Here is a 13,199-nt window from a genome sequence, read left to right as displayed (position 1 = left end):
GTATTTATCGTGGGACATTAGAGCCCATCAGACATATCGAATTGCATTCTGAATACGAAGAATGGCCTTCTGATATCAAATAATTATGGCAAATGATTAAAAATTGATATTTTTGATATTTAACAGTACTCGAAGTAAACTTTATAAATCTGATGATTTATAGGCCTACTTAAAGTGTATGTAGGTCCCGGGATGCAGGTGGGATAAAAAGCCGACGATCAATTGAAAATTTTGACCTTTCGTATTGAAATTTGTATTATATCGTGTATTTCAAAAAATGAAAATTATTTGATATCAGAAAGACATTCTTCGTATTCAAAATGCAATTCGATAAGTCTGATGTGCTCTCATGTCCCACAAAAAATACTGTCAAAACGCTCATTCCAGATCCCTTAAAGGGGCTCAACATTTATATTGAATTAAATGTGTTGCTCTTCAAACGACCTCGAGAAGGGTTCATTATTGCAAAGTCGTAGCTGTCAATCTGTACGACAGGCTGCAAACAAGGATGAAATCAAAACTCAACCGGCGGTTGACCGCCGGTTCCGCCCGGGCCGGTTTCCATTGTAAACCGGACTGAACCGGCGGTCAACAGCCAGTCGAGTTCTAATGTCATCCCTTTTAAGCTCTATCTCATGGTACGCGGTCTTACTTGTCAATCTTTACAACGCACGAATGTAAACCTACCCTTTTCCCTCTTGAAAATCTAGGTCAAGGAAACCTATAATCATGATAATTGGGAAAATAGAAACCAATAACACAAAACCCTGATTGTTGTCACCATTCAAACAGATAAAGAAACTAGTTAAATATTAGGTATAATTTGATCAGTAAGTCAAGGTAAATCTATGCAAATCATGCTCACCATATTTCCTTCAATTGCTGTGAGGTTGTGGAAACAGTTCATAAGCTAATGCGATTTTAATGAGATATATTATTATTAAATAGCAAAACGTTTCGCCAATTTGGCCTTTAGTAAAATTCGGCAAGTAGTCGAATATTTCCGATCACACAACTTCCTATTTTTGTTCCCAAGTGAACTCGCCCGATTCATGTTTAGATACTCTCATTCTTGAATTGGTGCCATTGTTTATTTTTTCTTTCTCCTCAGTGACTATTATTCCCATTGCAACATTAAACATTAAAACAGCACCAAAGGTCTACGCAAGTGAAAACATATTATTACGATTCCCATTGCAACATTATGCATTAAAGAGCACTAAAAAACTTTCGCAATTAAAAACATATTCCGTTTCAGCAAGTCGTGGTAAACGTCAAAAGGCAGGGGGAAATACGGTTAGCAAATGGAGTATAGGTGCGGGATCCTTTTAGATTCGGAAGGCTTTGCGGCCGACGCAATGGTTTTATTATATGCATCTGATCCACTTTCCCGTAATAGTTCGCCCATCTCGGCGGAACCCTCTAAACAATGGTACCACTTTTCGCAAACTCTAATCGGCAACAAACGAACAAAGCATTACATAATCTATTGCCACTCTATGTCTATTAGAAGCTCTTTGATCTGATCCACTTTCTCAGCAAACTGGCATCCGGCTGATGTACAGTACTAGTATAGTCTCTTTTCCAGACTTCAACTACATCTGTTTACCCACACATCAAACTCTATGGCACAAATGACCGGTGATAGTTTGGGTTATTGCAGATGTACGATTAATTAGAAGAATTCTATTTAAGTTAGAAATACAGTGAAAGCTGTCGATTTCAATTGCTATAGGTTTTTGTTTCTTAATTTCTTTCAGGTCCTCGTTGTAATCCTCAATGCATGAATGGCGGCACATGTACATCCACCATCCCTCCTCGCTGTGTTTGTCAACAAGGGTACACAGGATTAGCGTGTGAAAGAGGTAAGAGATGAACATCCACATCCACATCCACATCCACATCCACACATCCCACATACCATTGACTCCCCAGAACCCAAACACACCCTTTACTACTCTCTAACCGTAAAAGAGTGAAAAGATGGCATTTGTCTGAAAGTGTCCCAAAGTGATGCTCGATTGGAGTGAAAACTGAGTAAATTTTACGCTTGGAACAGTGTAATCACTCTGAAGAGTGTGAAGAAGGATCACAATTCACTCTCAAAAGAGTGAATTTTCACTTAGAGTGATCCATAGAGTATATTCGCACATCCCACTCTCTAAATTCTTATAAATTAAAATTTAAATCCATAAGATTGACTTTTTAATAAATCTTAGCGTGGATTAAAATAGACACTAATCCCAGACTAATCCAAATTAAGATTCAAAATTCATCTATAAATGGATTTGAATTTCAATCTATTAGATTAAAAATGGAAATCTGATTAGCTCATTTTAAATCTATTAGATTCAGAATTTTTAATCTAAGCTTGGATTGTTCCTCATCGCAATCGAATAGATTAGCTTTTTAATCTAAGGAATTTAGAGAGCACCAACAACATACCCGACACCCTCACACACCCACAATTTCACCCCCACACCACCATATCCAGCATGGGCCCCACACTCCTACCTACACACACCCCACCCACAAAGGACACTGACATACAGACCAACCTCCCTGAGCTTGCTACCAGGGATAAGAAAATAGGCGTGTGAAACACTTCCAGGGAATAAACATTTTGATCGCTAATATATAAATCTGTTTTAAATCAATATTTTCATAATAATATTGCTATACTGAGCCCGCGGTTACAGATATTTAAGTAAACATTATCAAGTTCAAATTGACCGTGTCCAGTCACATATTGACCAGTTTATTTTACATCAAGTTGTTTTCATTGCAATAGGAAACTTTGACATTCTTGATCCAAACATTATGTGAAATTACGAAGCGAAAAATTGCAATCATTATAACTTTTATCTGATAAAAATATAAGTAGGAACATGCATGTTTTACGGTGGAACAAAACATCATTAATTCAAAATGGTAAAATACATTTTAAATGAATGCGGACCACTTTGACTGAAGTTGTATAAGACTGGATTTATTTGGGTACATTCGAAAGAACGTAACTATAGTTACTGCTAATTGTAAATATTGGAAACAAGAAATATAAACTTGATACACTAAATTATTTGGATCTGCAGGTACATTTTGTAGCTTGGGGCTAAGCCTCGCTGGAGTTGGTCTTTTCAGTGCGAAATAATAACCAGAAATCAGAACAATTAACTTCGGCAAAGTCAATTATTGATAAGAATCGCTGCGCGATTTGACAAAAGCAATTTGTCTGAAATTTGCGTTGGGTACCGGTGGCCAACGCAACGGGTAATATTAAAATTGGCAAATAACTATACATACAGCTTTAACAAATCAATCAAATAATTAATAAATAAATTTTTGGATTTAAATAACGCCCTTTTTCGCCTTGGAGTAAAGTCGAGGGTAAATGAAAGGAGTATCTATGTATACTGTTTTATATACATTGCCTAAGTTCTTAGCAGTATGTGGAGCCAAGATGGGGACAATCATGTGACTTCCATATGGCATGGACACTCCCTTTTAAAGGTTTTTTTAATCCATATCTCGGAGGATTCAAAGCGCTTTACATGGTAAATAAAATCATCACAATGAGATCGCCGCTGTCAACTGGTCAACTTGGCCGGTAACAGCCGAACCCGGCGCAAATCCATCCGCATCCAATCAAGAAGTATTTCAGTTCTATTTGCAATGTCTATCTCTAATTTTAATTGAATATCTTATATTTTATTGCGTTGACTATTTTTGCTTAGGTGAAGAGAATTCAAATACAGTATAGACACTACTTTACAGTTAAGCAAAATGCGATCAGAGTTTCCGAACTTTAATTTTGTCAGTCGATAGCGCTTTTCCTCATATAACACATAATTATGTATACAACAAATTTCAAGCTTTCAAAAATATATTTGTAGGTAATAAGGTTAAGTAACTCTAAGATGAAGAAATTGCTCAAATCCATAATCAATTAATAGATTTCATGTATTTTGTGTATACTGAGATTTATAATTTATGCATGATTTAATATATGGGGAAATTCTGTAGTTTTTTTTCAAAAACTTCCGTACATAATGGGTTACTTTCAATGTGTATTACTTGTGGCCATTGCCCTTTCAACGCGCTATTCCAGTTAAAATCCACACCCCCTATGAAAGACACAACCTTAATCTCACACACAGGGGGGGGGGGGGTGTAGATTTCAAATGGAGTGAGTCACCCATTCAGGTAACCCCATTTGAAATTCACACTCCCTGTGTGGAAGATTAAGATCATGTCTTCCATAGGGGGAGTATGAATTTCAACTGGAACAGCCGAATGTCCAAAGTGTTACCCATCACAATGAACTCATAACACATGTAGACAGTAAGCGAACGTTTGTCACTGCTGGCAATCTTCAAACCCTAACTTTGCTACCGATATGTGATTGGGGGTGGGGTATATTGGCCAAACAGAGGGTTCAGCACTTCCATTTGGGAACATAATAACCCTATCCTTGTGGAAGTCGAGATCAGATTATGTCCAAGATATTTTTTCTCAAAAATATTCAAAAATTTTAATATCATAATATCTTATGGATATATTTGGAATCTACTTGAGGGATGCATTCAAATGAGTACAAACATGCCTATTGGTTCAGTGGTTCTTTATAAATAGCCTCTGAAATCGTGTAAATTATCGCCCGCGAATGGTAAAGGAAACATCCGACCAATGCCGGTATCGGTATTAGCAGTTCCCTGATGGTATTAGCAAGCCTAAGGGTCAGCAGCTTCAATCCCTTATTTGAATAGGGGCATTTCTTCAAAGGAAAATCCAACAACCACCTATGTACTTGACCGGTATTAAGATACTTACATTTTAATTGTAGAAACTTTCAAAATGCCCCCAGATATTTGGAGTAAAATGTCCATTTTAATCAAGGAGAAAGTTTTCTAAAAGTTACCAAATGCCGGATATGATAGATCGTATTAAGAAACCACAGGCAAGATCCGTTGGCTATACTCTACTTGCAACAAAGCATGGCCAGAATCTTACCTTTTTTTTTACTCCCAAGTTTTTTGGTTAAACTTTTATAACAATACATCAACAATAGACAATTGAATAGACACGTCCATTTCATTGTTCTGTCTTTTGTTCAGTTTGATTTGTGGGAAAAGTAATTGGCAGACATTTTGTATTCTGTCCAAACAAAAACTGTTCTTTTACAACGAAATCCTTTCTTTTGATTTGATTTTAGCCTTGAGAGATTTTACTTCAAGTTCAGAATATTTGAAAAGTGAGATTAGTTGTGTTATTTTTTGTGTCTATTTAGATTATTGACAGGGCACGCTGACATCTGTCATGATGGCTAGAAATTTTATCATTGTTAAGGGGTACTACACCCCTGTGGTAAATTTGTGACTATTTTTGCATTTTTATCAAAAAATGATAACACACTGGTAATAAAAGTTATGTATATTATTGGGGCAAGGAATCCAATTACTTTACTGAAATTTCAGGGATTCAAGACAAGCGGTTCAGTAAATATGATAGGATATGAGGTACATCCTTGCTGTACCTCTTTTCTTGTCATAAATAACGAATCGCTTGTCTTGGGTCACTGAAATTCCAGTGTAGTAATTGGATTCATTGCCCCTATAATACAGATAACTTTTGTTGCCACTGTGTTATTAGTTTTTGAGAAAAATGCCCGGGGGGGGGGGGCACTTCCATGACAGATATGCATCATGTGCCTCGGGATAGACCCCTTTTTCAAACCGGCTTGTACCCAATGACCCCTTTTTTTGTGTTATGGTCCTACCTATTACCCAATGACCCCCTTTAAAAAAATTCATGTACTCAATGACCCCCTTTTTCTATTTCCTGCTATACCCAATGACCCCCGTTTTAATTCCCAAATTTAGGTGGTATTTGTGTTCTCCTCCAGAAATAATGATATTTTTCACATTTCCAAGGTGGCCAAGTTGTTTTTACGCAATTTGGCACTTATTTATGATACTCTTTTGGTAATCCTGTACTCAATGACTCCCATTTTACTTTTTGTTACCCCAATGACCATCCTTTTTTCAAAGTTTCATACCGAATGACCCCATTTTTATTCAGGTTGTGTACTGAATGACCCCATATTTTTGTAATTGTACATTTGACCTGAATGCCCCCTACTTTTTAACATGGCCGAGGCACATCCCTGCCATTTCAGATACGGAGTGCCTCCCCCGGGGAAAAATGCAAAAATAGACAAAAATTTATGGAGGGGTGTAGTACCCCCTTAACTGCGCAAATTAGTATTGTTTTTGTTTCTTCTTTTAATCATCTATCCTTACATAATTACAAACTCATTACCACTACTAATTACTATTATGCATATGGTTAAACCACTTATGCAAACAAGTCGTTCATCAACGCTTCCTAAATGCAGTAAGTTACTGAAATTTTAGAGTAAAAAGTGCACAAAAGTTTAACTTCTTTTGAACCAGCAAAGCGTGAATGACGGAAGGTTTTACTGATTTGGAAGAAAAACTACTAAATACAGTTGCGATATTGTGAAGCACGTTCAATTATATATCCATTAAGTTGCGGACAAGCGGTAAACTTGTTTCCGGTTAACAAACCTCATAATTTCATCCTAAAATAATCAAATTAAAGTCGCTTTCTTCAAATAATTGTTCAGACAAATTAAGCGGTTTTCAACTTAACACTTTGCGATAGATCTCATCTTTTTATAACAAAGAAAATAAATTAGAAAATAGATTTGAATTTGCCAAACTATGTAAAATATCTAAATGAGTTTACTTAACTTTTTATGGATAATGGCATTCTAATTGCGCGGTAAACTTTTATCTACTACTCGCGAATCGAGATTCATGGATTACTGTGTCAGATATTAAATATGTACATGTATAATCTTCTATAGGAAGTCGCATGAATGTAAACACTAAAGTCGGAATTTGAAACAAAAATATCAGAAAAGAAACCCAAAATATATGTCATCAGAACTCTTAATAAAATTGTCAAAATGTCTATTACCCCATCAAACACAAAACGTTTTGGTAAAGGTTCAAATATCGGGTTATATAATTGTATGAAAACGGTTTTAATAACGTTCATCAACATTTTTGAAAACGTGATCATGATGCAAACCATTCCGTGTTTAACTATTGACAACATATTTTGCAAAAATGTTTGCCCAAAATATTTCACAATAACGTCTTAAAAATGTATTCATGACCTTTATATAACCCAACATTAAATGTTATTATGACGTTTTGAATAAACATTTTAAGAACATTTTTTGTGTTTGTTGAGATATACCAAACATGAGAAAAGTCTCTGTGGTTCTCTTTCTTTTGCACTGATTTATTTTTTGTGACTCAAGATCACTTGCTCACAACAGGGTTCACTATGGACCACAATGGCCTCATCCCAATGCCATAGTTCAATAACCTCAATTAAACAATCATAGAGCAACATTTTACCTCAAATTGCGGAGTATGAGTTTGTGTACCCAAATTTTCAAAGGTCATTCAATTTATGTACAACTGATTGGGGTTAAAGAAAATGTGCCCTGATAGATGAGCATGTTGTGGATCCTAGTGCTTGTAGTCGCTTAACCGTATCGATTACATCGGATTACGGAAGCAAAACAAAATAGATTAATTGGGAGATTGTAATCAATACTTTTAAAATCGGGTTAAGTATGTGACCCCCTTATATTTGAGTTGAACTTATAATTTCAACTGTGTATTGAAAAGTTATGTGACCATAGACTCTAATGTGACCTACCTGTTTCAAAAAGTAAGCGTTCATGTTTAATGATGTATTTTTTATCTCTGTGAAAATGTGACTTTTAATTTTTTCATGCCATTTTTTTCCAGCTACATGCCGAAACGGATGCAAAAACGGTGGCCGATGTGTAGCGCCAGATACGTGCAGTTGCCCGTCAGGGTTCGAAGGACCGGATTGTACAAGACGTAAGAAAAAAACAGAGTTTATTAAAACTAAAGAATGATAAATGTTTATCATGTTTTAATTTGTTTTGGGGTAAATATGTAACATATACTTTTATAATGCTCAATTCCATTTGTTCCCATTGGGTGCATTTTGTATTCAGTTAGTGGGTTTTATGTCAATGACCTATCCGAGTTACGATATTACGTTGTGAAGCGTATTTTGGATTAATATAATTATTATTCATTAAGTATGTTAAATAATGTTTAGTTTTAGCAAAATAAAGTAAAATATGATTTATCGACTATGGCTTACTTCGAACACAGGCCATAGTTACAACAAAACGCTACACAGGTTTCACGTTAATAGAATTATTAGATGCATGAATCACATGTAGATGCGACCCTATCAGCATGAAACTGTGGTAGTGTTACGTTGTTTATTACACCTACGATTAAAGTTAACCATATTCTTCAAAAGTTTTTTCACTGCATTTGCACAACTTGTGTAAAAAACTCTCTTAGCTTTATTCACTTCAAATAAATTCCGCAATCGTTATTATTTTTTTCAGCTGTATGTCGCTATGGCTGTGAAAATGGTGGCACGTGTGTCAGACCTAATCTTTGCCGATGTCAACTTGGTTACAGAGGAAATCGATGTGAAATGCGTAAGTGGAAATTGATGAACGTTTTTTGGATCAACTATATCTATTGTATTTCAATTTGCCAATTGTATTTTAATTAGCAAATTATGGAATACATTAATGTAAAAACTCGAAATTGCTTATTGGATTGATTGCACGTGATGGTCTGTAGTTCAAATCCCACCGCCGTCGCGTCAGCATATTCATTTAAATTGATTATGTTTTTTAACATTATCATGTTGTTATGTACACAAACGAGTTTTTACTGACTTATCACTTCTCATTGCCACTTCTAGCTTACTGTCGGCAGAGATGTCGGAACGGAGGAAGATGTGTCGGTCCTAACAAATGTTCTTGTCCATCTGGGTTTTCAGGATCAGTTTGTCAATCATGTAAGTATCTTCTAATTAAAGAATAGGTATTTGCGTTACCTTATCTTGTCAGTGTGAGCAGTTTTCTAGAATCGAGACCTAGGGTTGCAAGTACTGGGACCGGGGGGGGACTTAACACAAATGACCATACAGGTAGGCTCCCCCGGAAAGACCCCCCTTTTTGGATATCGCATTTCGCTCCGAAAGACCCCCTATATTTGACCAAAATAGAGCTCCGAAAGACATACCCTTAATTTTGATCATTTCAGCTCTAAAAGACCCAAAACTTGCTCATTCCTCATATTTCTGTTTTTTTCAGGCGATTTTTAACAACAAAAAAAGCCAAGAAAGATCCTTGATTTTCGCAGCTCCAAAAGTCCCCATTTTACTTGGTCGCAGCCCGGTTTGCCGCTCCAAAAGACCCCGTCCCCCTTTTACCGGTACTTCGTCAGCTCCCAAAGACCCACCACCTCAAATTAAAAATTCCGGGGGAACAAACCCACCAAAATGTTTTGATGTGCCCCCCCCGTTACTGGGTTACTGGGAGTGACACTTTATATGGTATAGAGAACTCTAGGATGGTCACATTCGAAAACAAAATATTGCATGTTGAATGTTTTGGTTAAAAATTGACACAGCAGAATAAAGAATATTGCAATGAAGAAAAACAGACCTTGCACCTACAAAATGGAGAATTAACCAGTATAATATGCCTCAATAAATTCCAGTGACGTTATGGCTATGTCATGTTACTGCGTTTTTGAGTCTGTCAATTCTGTTTGAAACCTTTTTGTTTGTATTTTACGTGGTATTTGGCTATTATCCATCAATGAAGATAGCAAAAACGACGGGATCTAATTGACATATTCCCTATTGCTAATACTAGACAAGTTCTTTAAGTACAAAGATGCGGTTGACACAGATACTGCTCCTCCCATCCGACAAAAACCCAGTGACATGACATATCCTTCAAGTTGGGTCCGTCCGGGTTCACCCCCTTCCATCCGATATGAACCCTGGGACAGGACAGATTCTTGTTCAAGTTGGGCACCGGATTCGTCCCCCTCCCATCCGACATGACCCTCGGGACATGATAGACCTTTCGAGATGGGTCCGGTTTTGCCCCCTTGTGCATTCCGAATTCAACAATAGATAATGCTAGTTCATGAGTTACGTGACATTTTCAAATACCAAACAGAACGATTTTTCAATATTACAATATCATACACTGATAAAAATATGTTTAAACTCATTTTTCAAACACCATTTTACAAAAGATTTCTGATAGCGGTGCCCTGTAGCGGTGGCGTCGACGTCGACAAGAGTATGGCCACTTTTTCTCTTTTTTTTTTTTTTTTTAGATAAAAGGTTTTCGCGGATTTCAAGACTACCTTCCCCCGGGTACCTTCCTTTCTGTCTTCCAAAATACTCTTCTCCCCAACCCCCTCGGTATATTCCTAAAGACTTTGGGCGGCGCTCAATGGAAATTATTTCTAACAACTCCCCGTTTCACCCCTGGGTAGAGAGAGGCAATTGAGGTAAAGCGCCTTGCCCAAGTGCACAACACGATGGCACCGCTAGGGCTCGAACTCGCAACCCTCCGATTGCGAAATAGAGCCTGTGCCGCTGTGCCACCGTGCCCTCCAAAAGGTCCAATGAAATTAATGAGGTGTCATTGGAGCTGGAATCGATACATTAATAATCTTGGGACATTTAACAGTGTTTAAAGTTGTTCTGGTTCAGAACTAAGTTCGTCAACGAAAGTTAATTAGTTAATTGAGAGCCCGAAATACATCCATCAGCCACAATAAACATGACAAAAAAAATTTCTCTTTCTGAAAATTGTCACCAGATAATATCTCCATGCAGTTCGACAGCATTACGTCATTGGTAGGTTTCATGAATTATAAATCAGAAAAATATCATAGAATATCTCATCACATATCATGATATTATTGACAAACAAAAAGTTTTCTCAGTCTGGTACGTCTGCAACTAAATCCGTTTTTAATTTTGATAAATTCACGCGGCATCGATGAAACACAGATAGACATCGAATTCATCATCACTGTTCGTGAAACACGCACGACTGCTTTTGCTTTCTCAACATCATTTTAACATGTTCAAGATACAACAAATTAAGCATCCAAAATTGAGTTTATCATCACTCCTGGAAAACTTATGCACGGTCTGCCTTCTCTCTCCTACCATGTACTTTACTTACATACATTTCTCTCTGTGGTTTAGTATTTGTCAGCAAGTCTTCTTCTGTATTTTCTTCAGACGTAAGAATTTGTCACTTTTTGACAACTCTAATGTAGCTAATGTCTACATGATCTCTCTTTTATAACGGCGAAGGGGGAGGGGGCTCAAGGCAAGTAGGCCTAGTCTTATCTCGTAGGACATTGCATGATATAAGGGTACCCCCTCCGTAAAATGAGAGCTCTCATATAGAAGGTTACGATTTAAGGCCTATTCAGTGATTTGCTCATCCGGAGGATCGTAAAAATTATTAATATTCAGATTTTGGCACAAAATAAGACATTTATGTAATTTCTTTAGCTACATGTATTTGAATGGGGCTTCATCTTTGTAAATTTACCGCTGTTTTCTCGTTTTCTTGTATGTATCCTACCATTTTTAGGAAATGTATACACAATTTTAAATTTTTTCAACACTTTCGCTGGAATAGGCCTTTAATTTCCAAGCACTCTGTTCTTGTCTCTGTCTCTTTATCTGCCTCGGATCATGATCATGTACACATGTATGTGGAAGAGATATTCATCTTACAGTGTCTTAGCTTGAGTTTCTTTAGGCTACGGTCCCGGGGCCACGGTCAATGCTCTTTTTTATCAGGTTCCGTATCTAGACTAACATGCAGAAGTGTGAATTATCCACGTTATTTTTACATTTGAAAATTGATTTTTCTAATAAATGTCTTCCATCCAAAAGGAATTCACGAAAATTGTAATGTTGTAAAAGATGAAAGATATAGCAGTAAAGCCGGCAATCCGGCATTACAGTGGTCACAATGCGATGAGAGGCCTGTATGGGTGAAAAGTTCACATGAGATGTGCCTTGTAGCATCACTTTACGAATCTTCTTCATGAGGCACGGTATCTTAATGTCTAGGGAGTGTATGTCTTCAAGCAAGATTTGTATTAGAAGAAGTCAATGTTTGATCATGAAAGACATCTGAGATGAGGCCCAATGTGCCATTTGTTGTAAAAATCGGTCGCGCAATTTGATCGCATTTCCAATGCCACAGTTCATTGGCCTGTATTTATCAAGCAAGGCTCACAATTTGACCTCAAGTTATGGGGTATGAGTATGAAAAACTAAGTTTGGACGTGCATGGACAACTAATATCAGCGCATCTCACAATGATTATACAATTCCAGAACGAGAACCGCTGTTATCATCCGAAAACCGCGATGCCCAAAAAAACAAAAACGCTTTTCTCTGGGCGGAGTCGAGCGGTCACTGGGATGTGCTGTGTTCTATGGACATGATCCCAGCAAACACAAAACGTTTTCGACATCATTCGCAAAAGGTTATAAAAGGTTGTCAGAAAACGTTTAAATGTCGGGTTATATAAAGGGTATATTAAGAGTATAAAACGTTTTCATATCTTAAAAAAACATTTTTTGATAATCTACTGCTCAGCAAATGAAAATGTTTTACAGAAAACGTTTAAATGTCGGGTTATATAAAGGGTATAAAAACGTTTTAATAACATTCCAAAAACATTCTTGAAAACTTGATACAAAACATTCTAAACAGAATGTTATTGGGGAGTTGAAAAATATTTTGCGAAAAATGTTTGCCCAAAATATTTTCAATAACGTTTTAAAAACGTTTTCATGACCTTTGTATAACCCGACATTTAAATGTTATTAAAAGGTTTCGAAAAAAACATTTTAAGAACATTTCTGTGTTTGCTGGGTTATAACATTTTAACATAATGTTATTTAAGTATTGACACAATATTTGGCAAAAATGTTTGTAAAAATAGTTTACAATAACATTTTTTGAAAACATTTAAAAATATTGTTGTAATGTGTTTTCATACAAAACGTTTTAAAACGTTATCATGACCTTTATATAACCCGACATTTTAATGTTATTAAAACGTTTTTACCTAAACCAAAAGCCAAAATATAACTTATTTAAAACGTTTTTAAAACGTTTTTGTGTTTGCTGGGATGGGGGCGATTTGTTTATCAAAATAGACTGCAAAGTAGTCTAACAATAATGTTCAA

The 13,199-nt window shown here is 36.4% G+C and overlaps 2 protein-coding genes across 2 annotated transcripts in view; one reads left to right on the top strand and one right to left on the bottom strand.

Annotated features, from left to right (window-relative positions):
• The window catches only part of LOC140142862 (methanethiol oxidase-like), a 72,426-nt gene that overhangs the window by 12,569 nt on the left and 46,658 nt on the right, over nt 1–13,199 (bottom strand). The gene's annotated exons all lie outside the window — the stretch shown is intronic.
• LOC140142861 (uncharacterized) overlaps nt 1–13,199 on the top strand; it is a 129,787-nt gene that overhangs the window by 111,775 nt on the left and 4,813 nt on the right. Inside the window, exons 10-13 of the mRNA XM_072164882.1 lie at nt 1,761–1,865; nt 7,851–7,946; nt 8,495–8,590; nt 8,863–8,958. Of these exons, the coding sequence (XP_072020983.1) occupies nt 1,761–1,865; nt 7,851–7,946; nt 8,495–8,590; nt 8,863–8,958 (393 nt within the window). The remainder of the gene's footprint in view (nt 1–1,760; nt 1,866–7,850; nt 7,947–8,494; nt 8,591–8,862; nt 8,959–13,199) is intronic.

The sequence above is a fragment of the Amphiura filiformis genome, chromosome 20 (genome assembly GCF_039555335.1).
Source record: "Amphiura filiformis chromosome 20, Afil_fr2py, whole genome shotgun sequence".
In the NCBI taxonomy this organism is placed as follows: Eukaryota; Metazoa; Echinodermata; class Ophiuroidea; order Amphilepidida; family Amphiuridae; genus Amphiura; species Amphiura filiformis.
Note: the sequence above shows the minus strand (reverse complement) of the source record. Positions and strands in the feature narration are given on the sequence as shown.